Genomic DNA, 19,809 nt, shown 5'->3' with positions numbered 1-19,809 from the left:
ATCAGTGTGTTAGTGGAGTAGAGTGCAAACTACTGCAGTATAACGTTATGGTTTAATAGGAATCAGTGTGTTAGTGGAGTAGAGTGCAAACTACTGCAGTATAACGTTATGGTTCAATAGGAATCAGTGTGTTAGTGGAGTAGAGTGCAAACTACTGCAGTATAACGTTATGGTTTAATAGGAATCAGTGTGTTAGTGGAGTAGAGTGCAAACTACTGCAGTATAACGTTATGGTTTAATAGGAATCAGTGTGTTAGTGGAGCAGAGTGCAAACTACTGCAGTTTAACGTTATGGTTGGAATCAGTGTGTTAGTGGAGTAGAGTGCAAACTACTGCAGTATAACGTTATGGTTGGAATCAGTGTGTTAGTGGAGTAGAGTGCAAACTACTGCAGTATAACGTTATGGTTCAATAGGAATCAGTGTGTTAGTGGAGTAGAGTGCAAACTACTGCAGTATAACGTTATGGTTTAATAGGAATCAGTGTGTTAGTGGAGTAGAGTGCAAACTACTGCAGTATAACGTTATGGTTTAATAGGAATCAGTGTGTTAGTGGAGCAGAGTGCAAACTACTGCAGTATAACGTTATGGTTGAATCAGTGTGTTAGTGGAGTAGAGTGCAAACTACTGCAGTATAACGTTATGGTTGGAATCAGTGTGTTAGTGGAGTAGAGTGCAAACTACTGCAGTTTAACGTTATGGTTGGAATCAGTGTGTTAGTGGAGTAGAGTGCAAACTACTGCAGTATAACGTTATGGTTCAATAGGAATCAGTGTGTTAGTGGAGTAGAGTGCAAACTACTGCAGTATAACGTTATGGTTGGAATCAGTGTGTTAGTGGAGTAGAGTGCAAACTACTGCAGTATAACGTTATGGTTCAATAGGAATCAGTGTGTTAGTGGAGTAGAGTGCAAACTACTGCAGTATAACGTTATGGTTTAATAGGAATCAGTGTGTTAGTGGAGTAGAGTGCAAACTACTGCAGTATAACGTTATGGTTTAATAGGAATCAGTGTGTTAGTGGAGTAGAGTGCAAACTACTGCAGTATAACGTTATGGTTTAATAGGAATCAGTGTGTTAGTGGAGCAGAGTGCAAACTACTGCAGTATAACGTTATGGTTCAATAGGAATCAGTGTGTTAGTGGAGTAGAGTGCAAACTACTGCAGTATAACGTTATGGTTCAATAGGAATCAGTGTGTTAGTGGAGTAGAGTGCAAACTACTGCAGTATAACGTTATGGTTTAATAGGAATCAGTGTGTTAGTGGAGTAGAGTGCAAACTACTGCAGTATAACGTTATGGTTTAATAGGAATCAGTGTGTTAGTGGAGTAGAGTGCAAACTACTGCAGTATAACGTTATGGTTCAATAGGAATCAGTGTGTTAGTGGAGTAGAGTGCAAACTACTGCAGTATAACGTTATGGTTGGAATCAGTGTGTTAGTGGAGTAGAGTGCAAACTACTGCAGTTTAACGTTATGGTTGGAATCAGTGTGTTAGTGGAGTAGAGTGCAAACTACTGCAGTATAACGTTATGGTTCAATAGGAATCAGTGTGTTAGTGGAGTAGAGTGCAAACTACTGCAGTATAACGTTATGGTTGGAATCAGTGTGTTAGTGGAGTAGAGTGCAAACTACTGCAGTATAACGTTATGGTTCAATAGGAATCAGTGTGTTAGTGGAGTAGAGTGCAAACTACTGCAGTATAACGTTATGGTTTAATAGGAATCAGTGTGTTAGTGGAGTAGAGTGCAAACTACTGCAGTATAACGTTATGGTTTAATAGGAATCAGTGTGTTAGTGGAGTAGAGTGCAAACTACTGCAGTATAACGTTATGGTTTAATAGGAATCAGTGTGTTAGTGGAGCAGAGTGCAAACTACTGCAGTATAACGTTATGGTTCAATAGGAATCAGTGTGTTAGTGGAGTAGAGTGCAAACTACTGCAGTATAACGTTATGGTTCAATAGGAATCAGTGTGTTAGTGGAGTAGAGTGCAAACTACTGCAGTATAACGTTATGGTTTAATAGGAATCAGTGTGTTAGTGGAGTAGAGTGCAAACTACTGCAGTATAACGTTATGGTTTAATAGGAATCAGTGTGTTAGTGGAGTAGAGTGCAAACTACTGCAGTATAACGTTATGGTTCAATAGGAATCAGTGTGTTAATGGAGTAGAGTGCAAACTACTGCAGTATAACGTTATGGTTTAATAGGAATCAGTGTGTTAGTGGAGTAGAGTGCAAACTACTGCAGTATAACGTTATGGTTTAATAGGAATCAGTGTGTTAGTGGAGTAGAGTGCAAACTACTGCAGTATAACGTTATGGTTTAAAAGGAATCAGTGTGTTAGTGGAGCAGAGTGCAAACTACTGCAGTATAACGTTATGGTTTAATAGGAATCAGTGTCTTAGTGGAGTAGAGTGCAAACTACTGCAGTATAACGTTATGGTTTAAAAGGAATCAGTGTGTTAGTGGAGCAGAGTGCAAACTACTGCAGTAATGTTATGGTTTAATAGGAATCAGTGTGTTAGTGGAGTAGAGTGCAAACTACTGCAGTATAACGTTATGGTTTAATAGGAATCAGTGTGTTAGTGGAGCAGAGTGCAAACTACTGCAGTATAACGTTATGGTTTAAAAGGAATCAGTGTGTTAGTGGAGCAGAGTGCAAACTACTGCAGTATAACGTTATGGTTCAATAGGAATCAGTGTGTCAGTGGAGCAGAGTGCAAACTACTGCAGTATAACGTTATGGTTTAATAGGAATCAGTGTGTTAGTGGAGTGGAGTGCAAACTACTGCAGTATAACGTTATGGTTGGAATCAGTGTGTTAGTGGAGTAGAGTGCAAACTACTGCAGTATAACGTTATGGTTCAATAGGAATCAGTGTGTTAGTGGAGTAGAGTGCAAACTACTGCAGTATAACGTTATGGTTTAATAGGAATCAGTGTGTTAGTGGAGTAGAGTGCAAACTACTGCAGTATAACGTTATGGTTTAATAGGAATCAGTGTGTTAGTGGAGTAGAGTGCAAACTACTGCAGTATAACGTTATGGTTCAATAGGAATCAGTGTGTTAGTGGAGTAGAGTGCAAACTACTGCAGTATAACGTTATGGTTTAATAGGAATCAGTGTGTTAGTGGAGTAGAGTGCAAACTACTGCAGTATAACGTTATGGTTGGAATCAGTGTGTTAGTGGAGTAGAGTGCAAACTACTGCAGTATAACGTTATGGTTGAATCAGTGTGTTAGTGGAGTAGAGTGCAAACTACTGCAGTATAACGTTATGGTTGGAATCAGTGTGTTAGTGGAGTAGAGTGCAAACTACTGCAGTATAACGTTATGGTTGAATCAGTGTGTTAGTGGAGCAGAGTGCAAACTACTGCAGTATAACGTTATGGTTGGAATCAGTGTGTTAGTGGAGTAGAGTGCAAACTACTGCAGTATAACGTTATGGTTTAATAGGAATCAGTGTGTTAGTGGAGTAGAGTGCAAACTACTGCAGTATAACGTTATGGTTTAATAGGAATCAGTGTGTTAGTGGAGTAGAGTGCAAACTACTGCAGTATAACGTTATGGTTCAATAGGAATCAGTGTGTTAGTGGAGTAGAGTGCAAACTACTGCAGTATAACGTTATGGTTTAATAGGAATCAGTGTGTTAGTGGAGTAGAGTGCAAACTACTGCAGTATAACGTTATGGTTTAATAGGAATCAGTGTGTTAGTGGAGCAGAGTGCAAACTACTGCAGTTTAACGTTATGGTGGAATCAGTGTGTTAGTGGAGTAGAGTGCAAACTACTGCAGTATAACGTTATGGTTGGAATCAGTGTGTTAGTGGAGTAGAGTGCAAACTACTGCAGTATAACGTTATGGTTCAATAGGAATCAGTGTGTTAGTGGAGTAGAGTGCAAACTACTGCAGTATAACGTTATGGTTTAATAGGAATCAGTGTGTTAGTGGAGTAGAGTGCAAACTACTGCAGTATAACGTTATGGTTTAATAGGAATCAGTGTGTTAGTGGAGCAGAGTGCAAACTACTGCAGTATAACGTTATGGTTGAATCAGTGTGTTAGTGGAGTAGAGTGCAAACTACTGCAGTATAACGTTATGGTTGGAATCAGTGTGTTAGTGGAGTAGAGTGCAAACTACTGCAGTTTAACGTTATGGTTGGAATCAGTGTGTTAGTGGAGTAGAGTGCAAACTACTGCAGTATAACGTTATGGTTCAATAGGAATCAGTGTGTTAGTGGAGTAGAGTGCAAACTACTGCAGTATAACGTTATGGTTGGAATCAGTGTGTTAGTGGAGTAGAGTGCAAACTACTGCAGTATAACGTTATGGTTCAATAGGAATCAGTGTGTTAGTGGAGTAGAGTGCAAACTACTGCAGTATAACGTTATGGTTTAATAGGAATCAGTGTGTTAGTGGAGTAGAGTGCAAACTACTGCAGTATAACGTTATGGTTTAATAGGAATCAGTGTGTTAGTGGAGTAGAGTGCAAACTACTGCAGTATAACGTTATGGTTTAATAGGAATCAGTGTGTTAGTGGAGCAGAGTGCAAACTACTGCAGTATAACGTTATGGTTCAATAGGAATCAGTGTGTTAGTGGAGTAGAGTGCAAACTACTGCAGTATAACGTTATGGTTCAATAGGAATCAGTGTGTTAGTGGAGTAGAGTGCAAACTACTGCAGTATAACGTTATGGTTTAATAGGAATCAGTGTGTTAGTGGAGTAGAGTGCAAACTACTGCAGTATAACGTTATGGTTTAATAGGAATCAGTGTGTTAGTGGAGTAGAGTGCAAACTACTGCAGTATAACGTTATGGTTTAATAGGAATCAGTGTGTTAGTGGAGTAGAGTGCAAACTACTGCAGTATAACGTTATGGTTTAATAGGAATCAGTGTGTTAGTGGAGTAGAGTGCAAACTACTGCAGTATAACGTTATGGTTTAATAGGAATCAGTGTGTTAGTGGAGCAGAGTGCAAACTACTGCAGTATAACGTTATGGTTCAATAGGAATCAGTGTGTTAGTGGAGTAGAGTGCAAACTACTGCAGTATAACGTTATGGTTTAATAGGAATCAGTGTGTTAGTGGAGTAGAGTGCAAACTACTGCAGTATAACGTTATGGTTTAATAGGAATCAGTGTGTTAGTGGAGTAGAGTGCAAACTACTGCAGTATAACGTTATGGTTTAATAGGAATCAGTGTGTTAGTGGAGTAGAGTGCAAACTACTGCAGTATAACGTTATGGTTTAATAGGAATCAGTGTGTTAGTGGAGTAGAGTGCAAACTACTGCAGTATAACGTTATGGTTGAATCAGTGTGTTAGTGGAGTAGAGTGCAAACTACTGCAGTATAACGTTATGGTTTAATAGGAATCAGTGTGTTAGTGGAGTAGAGTGCAAACTACTGCAGTATAACGTTATGGTTTAATAGGAATCAGTGTGTTAGTGGAGTAGAGTGCAAACTACTGCAGTATAACGTTATGGTTCAATAGGAATCAGTGTGTTAGTGGAGTAGAGTGCAAACTACTGCAGTATAACGTTATGGTTTAATAGGAATCAGTGTGTTAGTGGAGCAGAGTGCAAACTACTGCAGTATAACGTTATGGTTGAATCAGTGTGTTAGTGGAGTAGAGTGCAAACTACTGCAGTTTAACGTTATGGTTGGAATCAGTGTGTTAGTGGAGCAGAGTGCAAACTACTGCAGTATAACGTTATGGTTGGAATCAGTGTGTTAGTGGAGTAGAGTGCAAACTACTGCAGTATAACGTTATGGTTGGAATCAGTGTGTTAGTGGAGTGGAGTGCAAACTACTGCAGTATAACGTTATGGTTGGAATCAGTGTGTTAGTGGAGCAGAGTGCAAACTACTGCAGTATAACGTTATGGTTGAATCAGTGTGTTAGTGGAGTAGAGTGCAAACTACTGCAGTATAACGTTATGGTTGGAATCAGTGTGTTAGTGGAGTAGAGTGCAAACTACTGCAGTATAACGTTATGGTTTAATAGGAATCAGTGTGTTAGTGGAGTAGAGTGCAAACTACTGCAGTATAACGTTATGGTTCAATAGGAATCAGTGTGTTAGTGGAGTGGAGTGCAAACTACTGCAGTATAACGTTATGGTTGGAATCAGTGTGTTAGTGGAGCAGAGTGCAAACTACTGCAGTATAACGTTATGGTTGAATCAGTGTGTTAGTGGAGTAGAGTGCAAACTACTGCAGTATAACGTTATGGTTTAATAGGAATCAGTGTGTTAGTGGAGTAGAGTGCAAACTACTGCAGTATAACGTTATGGTTTAATAGGAATCAGTGTGTTAGTGGAGTAGAGTGCAAACTACTGCAGTATAACGTTATGGTTCAATAGGAATCAGTGTGTTAGTGGAGTAGAGTGCAAACTACTGCAGTATAACGTTATGGTTGAATCAGTGTGTTAGTGGAGTGGAGTGCAAACTACTGCAGTATAACGTTATGGTTGGAATCAGTGTGTTAGTGGAGTGGAGTGCAAACTACTGCAGTATAAGGTTATGGTTGGAATCAGTGTGTTAGTGGAGTAGAGTGCAAACTACTGCAGTATAACGTTATGGTTTAATAGGAATCAGTGTGTTAGTGGAGTAGAGTGCAAACTACTGCAGTATAACGTTATGGTTCAATAGGAATCAGTGTGTTAGTGGAGTAGAGTGCAAACTACTGCAGTATAACATTATGGTTCAATAGGAATCAGTGTGTTAGTGGAGTAGAGTGCAAACTACTGCAGTTTAACGTTATGGTTGGAATCAGTGTGTTAGTGGAGTAGAGTGCAAACTACTGCAGTTTAACGTTATGGTTGGAATCAGTGTGTTAGTGGAGTAGAGTGCAAACTACTGCAGTATAACGTTATGGTTCAATAGGAATCAGTGTGTTAGTGGAGTAGAGTGCAAACTACTGCAGTATAACGTTATGGTTGAATCAGTGTGTTAGTGGAGTAGAGTGCAAACTACTGCAGTATAACGTTATGGTTTAATAGGAATCAGTGTGTTAGTGGAGTAGAGTGCAAACTACTGCAGTATAACGTTATGGTTGGAATCAGTGTGTTAGTGGAGTAGAGTGCAAACTACTGCAGTATAACGTTATGGTTTAATAGGAATCAGTGTGTTAGTGGAGTGGAGTGCAAACTACTGCAGTATAACGTTATGGTTCAATAGGAATCAGTGTGTTAGTGGAGTAGAGTGCAAACTACTGCAGTATAACGTTATGGTTCAATAGGAATCAGTGTGTTAGTGGAGTAGAGTGCAAACTACTGCAGTATAACGTTATGGTTTAATAGGAATCAGTGTGTTAGTGGAGTAGAGTGCAAACTACTGCAGTATAACGTTATGGTTGGAATCAGTGTGTTAGTGGAGTGGAGTGCAAACTACTGCAGTATAACGTTATGGTTGGAATCAGTGTGTTAGTGGAGTGGAGTGCAAACTACTGCAGTATAACGTTATGGTTTAATAGGAATCAGTGTGTTAGTGGAGTAGAGTGCAAACTACTGCAGTATAACGTTATGGTTCAATAGGAATCAGTGTGTTAGTGGAGTAGAGTGCAAACTACTGCAGTATAACGTTATGGTTGAATCAGTGTGTTAGTGGAGTGGAGTGCAAACTACTGCAGTATAACGTTATGGTTGGAATCAGTGTGTTAGTGGAGTGGAGTGCAAACTACTGCAGTATAAGGTTATGGTTGGAATCAGTGTGTTAGTGGAGTAGAGTGCAAACTACTGCAGTATAACGTTATGGTTTAATAGGAATCAGTGTGTTAGTGGAGTAGAGTGCAAACTACTGCAGTATAACGTTATGGTTCAATAGGAATCAGTGTGTTAGTGGAGTAGAGTGCAAACTACTGCAGTATAACGTTATGGTTCAATAGGAATCAGTGTGTTAGTGGAGTAGAGTGCAAACTACTGCAGTTTAACGTTATGGTTGGAATCAGTGTGTTAGTGGAGTAGAGTGCAAACTACTGCAGTTTAACGTTATGGTTGGAATCAGTGTGTTAGTGGAGTAGAGTGCAAACTACTGCAGTATAACGTTATGGTTCAATAGGAATCAGTGTGTTAGTGGAGTAGAGTGCAAACTACTGCAGTATAACGTTATGGTTGAATCAGTGTGTTAGTGGAGTAGAGTGCAAACTACTGCAGTATAACGTTATGGTTCAATAGGAATCAGTGTGTTAGTGGAGTAGAGTGCAAACTACTGCAGTATAACGTTATGGTTCAATAGGAATCAGTGTGTTAGTGGAGTAGAGTGCAAACTACTGCAGTATAACGTTATGGTTTAATAGGAATCAGTGTGTTAGTGGAGTAGAGTGCAAACTACTGCAGTATAACGTTATGGTTGGAATCAGTGTGTTAGTGGAGTGGAGTGCAAACTACTGCAGTATAACGTTATGGTTGGAATCAGTGTGTTAGTGGAGTGGAGTGCAAACTACTGCAGTATAACGTTATGGTTGGAATCAGTGTGTTAGTGGAGCAGAGTGCAAACTACTGCAGTATAACGTTATGGTTGAATCAGTGTGTTAGTGGAGTAGAGTGCAAACTACTGCAGTATAACGTTATGGTTGGAATCAGTGTGTTAGTGGAGTAGAGTGCAAACTACTGCAGTATAACGTTATGGTTTAATAGGAATCAGTGTGTTAGTGGAGTAGAGTGCAAACTACTGCAGTATAACGTTATGGTTCAATAGGAATCAGTGTGTTAGTGGAGTGGAGTGCAAACTACTGCAGTATAACGTTATGGTTGGAATCAGTGTGTTAGTGGAGTAGAGTGCAAACTACTGCAGTATAACGTTATGGTTGAATCAGTGTGTTAGTGGAGTAGAGTGCAAACTACTGCAGTATAACGTTATGGTTTAATAGGAATCAGTGTGTTAGTGGAGTAGAGTGCAAACTACTGCAGTATAATGTTATGGTTTAATAGGAATCAGTGTGTTAGTGGAGTAGAGTGCAAACTACTGCAGTATAACGTTATGGTTCAATAGGAATCAGTGTGTTAGTGGAGTAGAGTGCAAACTACTGCAGTATAACGTTATGGTTGAATCAGTGTGTTAGTGGAGTGGAGTGCAAACTACTGCAGTATAACGTTATGGTTGGAATCAGTGTGTTAGTGGAGTGGAGTGCAAACTACTGCAGTATAACGTTATGGTTGGAATCAGTGTGTTAGTGGAGTAGAGTGCAAACTACTGCAGTATAACGTTATGGTTTAATAGGAATCAGTGTGTTAGTGGAGTAGAGTGCAAACTACTGCAGTATAACGTTATGGTTCAATAGGAATCAGTGTGTTAGTGGAGTAGAGTGCAAACTACTGCAGTATAACGTTATGGTTTAATAGGAATCAGTGTGTTAGTGGAGTAGAGTGCAAACTACTGCAGTATAACGTTATGGTTCAATAGGAATCAGTGTGTTAGTGGAGTAGAGTGCAAACTACTGCAGTTTAACGTTATGGTTGGAATCAGTGTGTTAGTGGAGTAGAGTGCAAACTACTGCAGTTTAACGTTATGGTTGGAATCAGTGTGTTAGTGGAGTAGAGTGCAAACTACTGCAGTATAACGTTATGGTTTAATAGGAATCAGTGTGTTAGTGGAGTAGAGTGCAAACTACTGCAGTATAACGTTATGGTTGGAATCAGTGTGTTAGTGGAGTAGAGTGCAAACTACTGCAGTATAACGTTATGGTTCAATAGGAATCAGTGTGTTAGTGGAGTAGAGTGCAAACTACTGCAGTATAACGTTATGGTTCAATAGGAATCAGTGTGTTAGTGGAGTAGAGTGCAAACTACTGCAGTATAACGTTATGGTTGGAATCAGTGTGTTAGTGGAGTAGAGTGCAAACTACTGCAGTATAACGTTATGGTTTAATAGGAATCAGTGTGTTAGTGGAGTAGAGTGCAAACTACTGCAGTTTAACGTTATGGTTGGAATCAGTGTGTTAGTGGAGTAGAGTGCAAACTACTGCAGTATAACGTTATGGTTTAATAGGAATCAGTGTGTTAGTGGAGTAGAGTGCAAACTACTGCAGTATAACGTTATGGTTGGAATCAGTGTGTTAGTGGAGTAGAGTGCAAACTACTGCAGTATAACGTTATGGTTCAATAGGAATCAGTGTGTTAGTGGAGTAGAGTGCAAACTACTGCAGTATAACGTTATGGTTCAATAGGAATCAGTGTGTTAGTGGAGTAGAGTGCAAACTACTGCAGTATAACGTTATGGTTGGAATCAGTGTGTTAGTGGAGTAGAGTGCAAACTACTGCAGTATAACGTTATGGTTTAATAGGAATCAGTGTGTTAGTGGAGCAGAGTGCAAACTACTGCAGTATAACGTTATGGTTTAATAGGAATCAGTGTGTTAGTGGAGTAGAGTGCAAACTACTGCAGTATAACGTTATGGTTTAATAGGAATCAGTGTGTTAGTGGAGTAGAGTGCAAACTACTGCAGTATAACGTTATGGTTTAATAGGAATCAGTGTGTTAGTGGAGTAGAGTGCAAACTACTGCAGTATAACGTTATGGTTTAATAGGAATCAGTGTGTTAGTGGAGTAGAGTGCAAACTACTGCAGTATAACGTTATGGTTTAATAGGAATCAGTGTGTTAGTGGAGTAGAGTGCAAACTACTGCAGTATAACGTTATGGTTGGAATCAGTGTGTTAGTGGAGCAGAGTGCAAACTACTGCAGTATAACGTTATGGTTTAATAGGAATCAGTGTGTTAGTGGAGTAGAGTGCAAACTACTGCAGTATAACGTTATGGTTCAATAGGAATCAGTGTGTTAGTGGAGTAGAGTGCAAACTACTGCAGTATAACGTTATGGTTTAATAGGAATCAGTGTGTTAGTGGAGTAGAGTGCAAACTACTGCAGTATAACGTTATGGTTCAATAGGAATCAGTGTGTTAGTGGAGTAGAGTGCAAACTACTGCAGTATAACGTTATGGTTCAATAGGAATCAGTGTGTTAGTGGAGTAGAGTGCAAACTACTGCAGTATAACGTTATGGTTCAATAGGAATCAGTGTGTTAGTGGAGTAGAGTGCAAACTACTGCAGTATAACGTTATGGTTGGAATCAGTGTGTTAGTGGAGTAGAGTGCAAACTACTGCAGTATAACGTTATGGTTTAATAGGAATCAGTGTGTTAGTGGAGTAGAGTGCAAACTACTGCAGTATAACGTTATGGTTCAATAGGAATCAGTGTGTTAGTGGAGTAGAGTGCAAACTACTGCAGTATAACGTTATGGTTCAATAGGAATCAGTGTGTTAGTGGAGTAGAGTGCAAACTACTGCAGTATAACGTTATGGTTGGAATCAGTGTGTTAGTGGAATAGAGTGCAAACTACTGCAGTATAACGTTATGGTTTAATAGGAATCAGTGTGTTAGTGGAGTAGAGTGCAAACTACTGCAGTATAACGTTATGGTTTAATAGGAATCAGTGTGTTAGTGGAGTAGAGTGCAAACTACTGCAGTATAACGTTATGGTTCAATAGGAATCAGTGTGTTAGTGGAGTAGAGTGCAAACTACTGCAGTATAACGTTATGGTTGGAATCAGTGTGTTAGTGGAGTAGAGTGCAAACTACTGCAGTATAACGTTATGGTTGGAATCAGTGTGTTAGTGGAGTAGAGTGCAAACTACTGCAGTATAACGTTATGGTTCAATAGGAATCAGTGTGTTAGTGGAGTAGAGTGCAAACTACTGCAGTATAACGTTATGGTTCAATAGGAATCAGTGTGTTAGTGGAGTGGAGTGCAAACTACTGCAGTATAACGTTATGGTTCAATAGGAATCAGTGTGTTAGTGGAGTAGAGTGCAAACTACTGCAGTATAACGTTATGGTTTAATAGGAATCAGTGTGTTAGTGGAGTGGAGTGCAAACTACTGCAGTATAACGTTATGGTTCAATAGGAATCAGTGTGTTAGTGGAGTAGAGTGCAAACTACTGCAGTATAACGTTATGGTTGAATCAGTGTGTTAGTGGAGCAGAGTGCAAACTACTGCAGTATAACGTTATGGTTGGAATCAGTGTGTTAGTGGAGTAGAGTGCAAACTACTGCAGTATAACGTTATGGTTCAATAGGAATCAGTGTGTTAGTGGAGTAGAGTGCAAACTACTGCAGTATAACGTTATGGTTGGAATCAGTGTGTTAGTGGAGTAGAGTGCAAACTACTGCAGTATAACGTTATGGTTCAATAGGAATCAGTGTGTTAGTGGAGTAGAGTGCAAACTACTGCAGTATAACGTTATGGTTGAATCAGTGTGTTAGTGGAGTAGAGTGCAAACTACTGCAGTATAACGTTATGGTTTAATAGGAATCAGTGTGTTAGTGGAGTAGAGTGCAAACTACTGCAGTATAACGTTATGGTTGGAATCAGTGTGTTAGTGGAGTAGAGTGCAAACTACTGCAGTATAACGTTATGGTTCAATAGGAATCAGTGTGTTAGTGGAGTAGAGTGCAAACTACTGCAGTATAACGTTATGGTTGGAATCAGTGTGTTAGTGGAGTAGAGTGCAAACTACTGCAGTTTAACGTTATGGTTGCAGTCTAAGAACAACATGGTGTCTGTGCTACAGAACAGAAAGGTGTGGCTTTATCTTTATGCCTTCCATGTGTTCACTACACCTGGGGGGTTAACACACCAGAGTTATAAATCAATGACAATAAAAACATGGAGCTGTGTGTGTGTGTGTGTGTGTGTGTGTGTGTGTGTGTGTGTGTGTGTGTGTGTGTGTGTGTGTGTGTGTGTGTGTGTGTGTGTGTGTGTGTGTGTTGTGTGTGTGTGTGTGTGTGTGTGTGTGTGTGTGTGTGTGTGTGTGTGTGTGTGTGTGTGTGTGTGTGTGTGTGTGTGTGTGTGTGTGTGTGTGTGTGCGTGTGTGCGTGTGTGTGTGTGTGTTGGGGGTTATAGACTGCGCTGGGCTTTGCCTTTCACACATTTTATTGGAGTGCCTGGAAACGGATACATGAAAAGATAGGAGAGGGAAGAGTACAGAAGCAGCAAGTCAATTTACAATATGTAAAAAGGAAGTGCAGATCATCTTTGTTTATTTTGCACATCAAACGAAATCATCAAAATACACAAGATAGGAGAGGGAAGAGTACATACAGTAAGGAGCAGAACATTCTAACAAGTCCATTTACAATAAGTGCGGGGGGGGGGGGGGGCTAAAAAACAAGGTGAAACTTTAAGGGAGTGTAAATGATATATATTTTTAAATAAGTGTTTATCTCTATATTCTGATGGTAATCATTGTATAGAGGGGTGTTCCCATCTCTCCAGCTCTTTAGTGAGACAAAATAAAATAAAATGTCTGTATACCAATTTCATTCCATTTCGAGAATTTCGAGAAGTGATACAAGATAAACAAGTGAAACATGAAATTGGAAATGGCAACCCACCTGAAAACGTGACAATTCTGGCGAATAGATGTGTCATAACGAGAAATATGCGCTTATATACACCTTCTAGTATAGAGCCACGAGACTATAGGTTAAAGGGACACTTCACCTATATATCAATATATGTTAATGACGTTTAGAAGCTTTAGAACACTTTCCTGGGGGTATTTCTGTGTGTAATATGTGGTTTTAGATATTTTAGATTGTAGCAGTGAGCCCAGTGTCTCTGATGTCATGGACACTGGGCTCACCTTCCTTCCTGGACTACATGTTGTCTCAGTAAGACAGCTCTCCCCCTATCCACAAGGAGGAGCAGTGCACCAAAGAATTATGGGAATTGTAGTCCAGGAAGGTAGTGAGACCAGTGTCCATGACATCAGAGACAACAGGCTCACTGCTACAATCTAAAATATCTAAAACCACATATTACACACATAAATACCCCCAGGAAAGTGATCTAAAGCTTCTAAACGTCATTAACATATATTTTTTTGCAAAAAGGTCCCTTTAAGGCCTATTAGGTTACTATTATGTTTAAATGATTAAAACATCTCAGAAACTGACAGCACAGTGTTGACAGTGTTTAGTGGTCCCTTGGGTGGTGTGTGACAGTGTTTAGTGGTCCCTTGGGTGGTGTGTGACAGTGTTTAGTGGTCCCTAGGGTGGTGTGTGACAGTGTTTAGTGGTCCCTTGGGTGGTGGGTGACAGTGTTTAGTGGTCCCTTGGGTGGTGTGTGACAGTGTTTAGTGGTCCCTTGGGTGGTGTGTGACAGTGTTTAGTGGTCCCTTGGGTGGTGGGTGACAGTGTTTAGTGGTCCCTTGGGTGGTGTGTGACAGTGTTTAGTGGTCCCTTGGGTGGTGTGTGACAGTGTTTAGTGGTCCCTTGGGTGGTGTGTGACAGTGTTTAGTGGTCCCTTGGGTGGTGTGTTGACAGTGTTTAGTGGTCCCTTGGGTGGTGTGTGACAGTGTTTAGTGGTCCCTTGGGTGGTGTGTGACAGTGTTTAGTGGTCCCTTGGGTGGTGGGTGACAGTGTTTAGTGGTCCCTTGGGTGGTGTGTGACAGTGTTTAGTGGTCCCTTGGGTGGTGTGTGACAGTGTTTAGTGGTCCCTTGGGTGGTGTGTGACAGTGTTTAGTGGTCCCTTGGGTGGTGTGTGACAGTGTTTAGTGGTCCCTTGGGTGGTGTGTGACAGTGTTTAGTGGTCCCTTGGGTGGTGGGTGACAGTGTTTAGTGGTCCCTTGGGTGGTGTGTGACAGTGTTTAGTGGTCCCTTGGGTGGTGGGTGAGGACCCTATTCCTATACTTTTTGGTTTGGGTTTGGATTTGGGTGTGTAGATGGAGGGAGCCTAGTGGACCGCTTTGGCACTCTGGTTAATGAAGTATATAAGTGGTTAACCACGTCCCATTTTAACTGGCCACTTTGCCAAGAATCTTCACTCGTACATCATGCGCTGTCATTCTGTGTGCACATCATGGTGACAAAGCAATACCCAAACATCTGCTTTGAATATTCCCTCAGGGTAGGGTTGTGTTGAGAAGACTCCTAGTTCACTGTTTGTCAACTTCAGGTCTAAAGTAGCCTCGGTACCAGGCTTTCATTTTTGTTGGTGCAAAAATGTAAAGCCTGCAGGAACGCATTGGCCGCTCTGGTCTAAAAGTGGGAGTCAACCCTTCCGGGTGGGCGTCGCTCCAAATTATGTGACTATAGGGGGGAGAGGAGGGGCTGGGGGTGACGGACAGATCGATGAGATCCAATCAGGGCGTGCGCAAATCTCAGCCGCGACCCGCCCCCTCTAGACCAGAAACCTAACACGTTAGCTCAGGCTAGGTCTAAAGTGACCCTTACGGGTCAGAGTTACAATTAACATGGAAGACTTCACAGTGTAGATCGTGGTCCCAGAGAGAAGACAACATGTATATCAAATGTATCTGAATAGCCTAATAATACACATAAAACCGGGGGTCCCTGAAATGAAAAGGTTTGAGAATCATCGCCCGAGCTAACATATTGTTGCTATTCGGCGGAAACCTTAATTGTATATCCACATTTAAACGAGTTATTTTGTAAATGAATGCCCTACTTAATCATACAAGAGTGCATGTCGCACAGAAGTAGTGAACATAGCCGATCCTCACATATTTTCACTATTTAAAATAGTAGTACACTACAGACAGTAAGTGACTATATATGACATTCCGGAGCCAGAGTTTGTGTTTAATGACCTGGTTTTATGACCTCGTCAGACCAGGACACTTCCTCTGTAAATACTGCTTCCCGTACCCCCCTAAACAACAAAACTATCATGTTTATGCCTGTATTATCTTGCCAGTTACATTATCGACAATTACATCCTTTGTATTGATGATAATTTCACTACACAGTAGTTTGTTTATTTGTGTTAATTACATTTTAACCCATTTTGGGGCGGGAACCCCTTTTTGTGTTAGCATTATGTCATGCCTTAGCTATTGAAAAACAGCAGATCTACAAGCTCATAGCGCGCCACCGAGTGGCGCGCTACGAGCTTGTAGGTCTGCTATTTTTGAAAAAGCGAAGAACGACTGACACAGAAACATGGCTTTTTCAGAAAACTGTCAGGATGTAGAAGAACATTTTTAGAATCTGATCTCAGGTCAGAATGTAATAGTGTAAGAACGGAATGTGAGCGTGTTCTTCTCTTGTGTTGCACAGAGCCCAGACTTCAACGACACGTGCAGGATCAAACCCACCATGGTGTCCAAGCCCTGTTACAGGGTGGACCTCTTCAACAAGAAGATGACCCACGTTCTGTTCACCTCCGTCCTGGTCACCACCCTGGGCAGTGACACGCTGGCACACCTGGGCACCTCAGACGGCAGGATTCTGCAGGTAGCAATGTGACAGGGGGAAAAAACTATGGCCAGCTGGGGTGTTCATTATGGGGTGGTGTGTTTGATCAAGTTCTAAATTGATCAATTCATTCTGTGTTAAAGCAAAGGTATATTCAGTGATTTCACTTAATTCAAATATCACATTTTTTTTGTTTTGTTGTGATAATCCTCCCTACTATAGAGTGTGCTGGCCATATAAGGAGTTCCTCCCTGTCCCCAGTTAACCCCTGGGGGTAAAAAAAACCTTATGTTTCGTTTTTGACTCTCTATCCTGATTGGACGAAAGGCTGGGTCCCACAGCCAAAAACGAAACCTAAGGTCTTTTGAGTGAAATCACTGAATATACCTTTAAAGCAATAGTAGTAACCAAAATCACTCATTTTGCACATACAAAGCGGATTCTGCAAATACAGAACAAAATCATAGTCCTGTTACTGTATGTACACATTTCAGATGGATGTTTTATATTTAGATTGCAAAATGTGACGATAAAAATGTCATACAAATAATTGTGATTTGACAAAAACACAATTTAATCGTGTTTTTTGGCATTGAACAATGGAACAAATGTAATTCGCTAGAATTCGCTCATCCTAGCTACGTTGCAGCGCAATGGGAAGAAGGAAATTGCAGGATTTGACAGCATCCACTTCGTGTTGCCGCTGTGTTTTTAAACCCAGTATTGTGTCCTTCACATCATGTAACTAGAAAAAGTGCCCTTCTGGGCACAGGTCTCCACCAGGATAGGAATGTAGGACATTGCAGCTTGCCTTCATCTGGTGGTTGGATAAAAGGGCAACAAAAGTAAATTATCCACAGATCCGTGCAGTTAGAGGTAAAAACACTTTTCGGCCAGTTATAGCGCCACCTTGAGGCTGATTTGAAATTGTTCATGTGGCATTTCGTCCTCGGTTCCTAGTGGGAATGTGGGTGCACAATTTCACGGAAATCACGCGATGTGTTCATGATTTGCAGCATTTTGTTTGAAACTGAGCACTCCTGGGAACTTTGGAAGCCAATCTTAACCAATCAGGATGGAGTCTGAGAAATCTGAAAGACCCGTTTCGTTGAATGGCTCTAGAGAGACTGTGTACCAATTTGCGCGATGTTTGGACAAAATCTGTAGGTGTACTGTGCAAAAACTTGTTTTGCACAAAGCGGCCTCCTGGTGGCGCTATAACAGGCCGTTCTGGAATTTTTGGGGCAGAGGTTCATCGTTGGCATCCAGGGAGTGTGTGTGCAAAATTTGGCATGCAAAAACTTATTTTGCACAAAGCGGCCTCCTGGTGGCGCTATAACAGGCCGTTGTGGAAACTTTGGGGCAAAGGTTCATCGTTGGCATCCAGGGAGTGTGTGTGCAAAATTTGGCATCGACCGGGTTAACGGTGGCCGAGATTAGCTGCTCACGGACACACACACACACACACACACGGACGGACGGACGGACGGACGGAGTGCACAACATACTCTCCCCCCATGCCTTCGGCCTGGTGGAGACAATAGCGGATGGCTACACATCGTAGACACACACACACACCCTGGGTAAATAGTATGGGTACTGCGCGCGTGTGCAGTGTGCACGCATGCATGCACGCACGCACACACACACACACACTTACGCACGCACGCACGCACACACACACACACACACACACAGTCACTCACATGTCAGTTCAAGTCCCCTCCACAGTGTGAACCCTGCAGTGACACTGTTGTGAGGTTACTATGAGTCCGTGGTGGGACTGGGAAATAATGCTCGGAAGAACTATGCGTGTTGTGCCGATGAGATGTAGTGTGTGTGTGTGTGTGTGTGTGTGTGTGGCTGGCCAATCACAGCTGTGTTTTGCTGCGTGGGGATCGGCATGTGAGCGGGCTAGCCAATAAGGGCTCTGTGTTGCGGGTGGAGAATGGTGTAGGTTAGTGTGTGTGGTGTAGCCCAAATGGGTGGTGAGAACACGAGGGGGGTGTTGCACAGCAATAGGTGACCCCTACATTAAGCTGTATCTCTCCCAACATGCAGTGCGGGGGCTATGGCGGGACTAGTTGATAATCGCGTTTATCTCAAATAATTGCGATTACCTCAAATAATTGCGGTTAGGTGGTTTTGTCACACTGTAATTGTGACAGGCCTGCCCTGGTCATATTACCCGGCCTTGATGGCAGTTCTCGAGCTCACCAAACTCCTTAGATCACCAATATTATTATAGACTACAACGTGTGTGATGAGAACGAGGAAGAAGAATGTGCTCAGTTTGAGTTTGTTTATGTACCAATGAGTAATTATATTCAACCCAATGTTCTACCAAAGCCCAACATCACCTTAACACATGAATGTCTTTATATTCAACCCAATGTTCTACCAAAGCCCAACATCACTTTAAAGGTATATTCAGTGATTTCACTCAAAAAACCTTAGGTTTCGTTTTTGGCTGTGGGACCCAGCCTTTCGTCCAATCAGGATAGAGAGTCAAAAACAAAACCTAAGGTTTTTTGACCCCCAGGGGTTAACTGGGGACAGGGAGGAACTCCTTATATGGCCAGCACACTCTATAGTAGGGAGGATTATCACAACAAAACAAAAAAATAAGTGATATTTGAATTAAGTGAAATCACTGAATATACCTTTAACATATGAATGTCTCTTTAGGGTTAGGGTTAACCTAACCCTAACCCAACATCACTTTAACATATGAATGTCTCTTTAGGGTTAGGGTTAGGGTTAACCTAACCCTAACCCTAACCCAACATCACTTTAACATATGAATGTCTCTTTAGGGTTAGGGTTAGGGTTAACCTAACCCTAACCCTAACCCAACATCACTTTAACATATGAATGTCTCTTTAGGGTTAGGGTTAGGGTTAGGGTTAACCTAACCCTAACCCAACATCACTTTAACACATGAATGTATCTTTAGGGTTAGGGTTAACCTAACCCTAACCCTAACCCTAACCCAACATCACTTTAACTTTAACATATGAATGTCTTTATATTCAACCCAATGTTCTACCAAAGCCCAACATCACTTTAACATATGAATGTCTCTTTAGGGTTAGGGTTAGGGTTAACCTAACCCTAACCCTAACCCTAACCCAACATCACTTTAACACATGAATGTCTCTTTAGGGTTAGGGTTAGGGTTAGGGTTAGGGTTAACCTAACCCTAACCCAACATCACTTTAACATATGAATGTCTCTTTAGGGTTAGGGTTAGGGTTAACCTAACCCTAACCCAACATCACTTTAACACATGAATGTCTCTTTAGGGTTAGGGTTAACCTAACCCTAACCCAACATCACTTTAACACATGAATGTCTCTTTCTGTTCCACTCTGTAGGTCATTCTGTCTCTCGCCCGCATTACCATCTTTGCCAACTATTCCCTGGGAGAGGACCCGGTGAGCAGAGAAGCAGATGTTCGTTCAGAGACGTCGCTTCTCTTTGTGGCTGGAAATAAGGTGCTTTTCTCAATAGCAACTGTAACAGCTGAATCCGTGAGGATTCTTGATTGAATGAATGAATGATTGATTGATTGATTGATTGATTGATTGAT

General features: G+C 41.3%; 1 protein-coding gene across 1 annotated transcript in view; it reads left to right on the top strand.

The window, feature by feature from the left end:
• Nucleotides 1-19,809, top strand: part of LOC310863082 (macrophage-stimulating protein receptor-like) — a gene marked incomplete at its 3' end in the record, with an annotated part of 72,833 nt that overhangs the window by 9,575 nt on the left and 43,449 nt on the right. The window contains exons 3-4 of the mRNA XM_083771205.1: nt 16,080-16,256; nt 19,595-19,714. Coding sequence (XP_083627331.1) covers nt 16,080-16,256; nt 19,595-19,714 — 297 coding nt within the window. The remainder of the gene's footprint in view (nt 1-16,079; nt 16,257-19,594; nt 19,715-19,809) is intronic.

Source organism: Protomyctophum parallelum (assembly GCF_964188405.1).
Source record: "Protomyctophum parallelum genome assembly, chromosome: 8".
NCBI lineage: Eukaryota > Metazoa > Chordata > Actinopteri > Myctophiformes > Myctophidae > Protomyctophum > Protomyctophum parallelum.
Note: the sequence above shows the minus strand (reverse complement) of the source record. Positions and strands in the feature narration are given on the sequence as shown.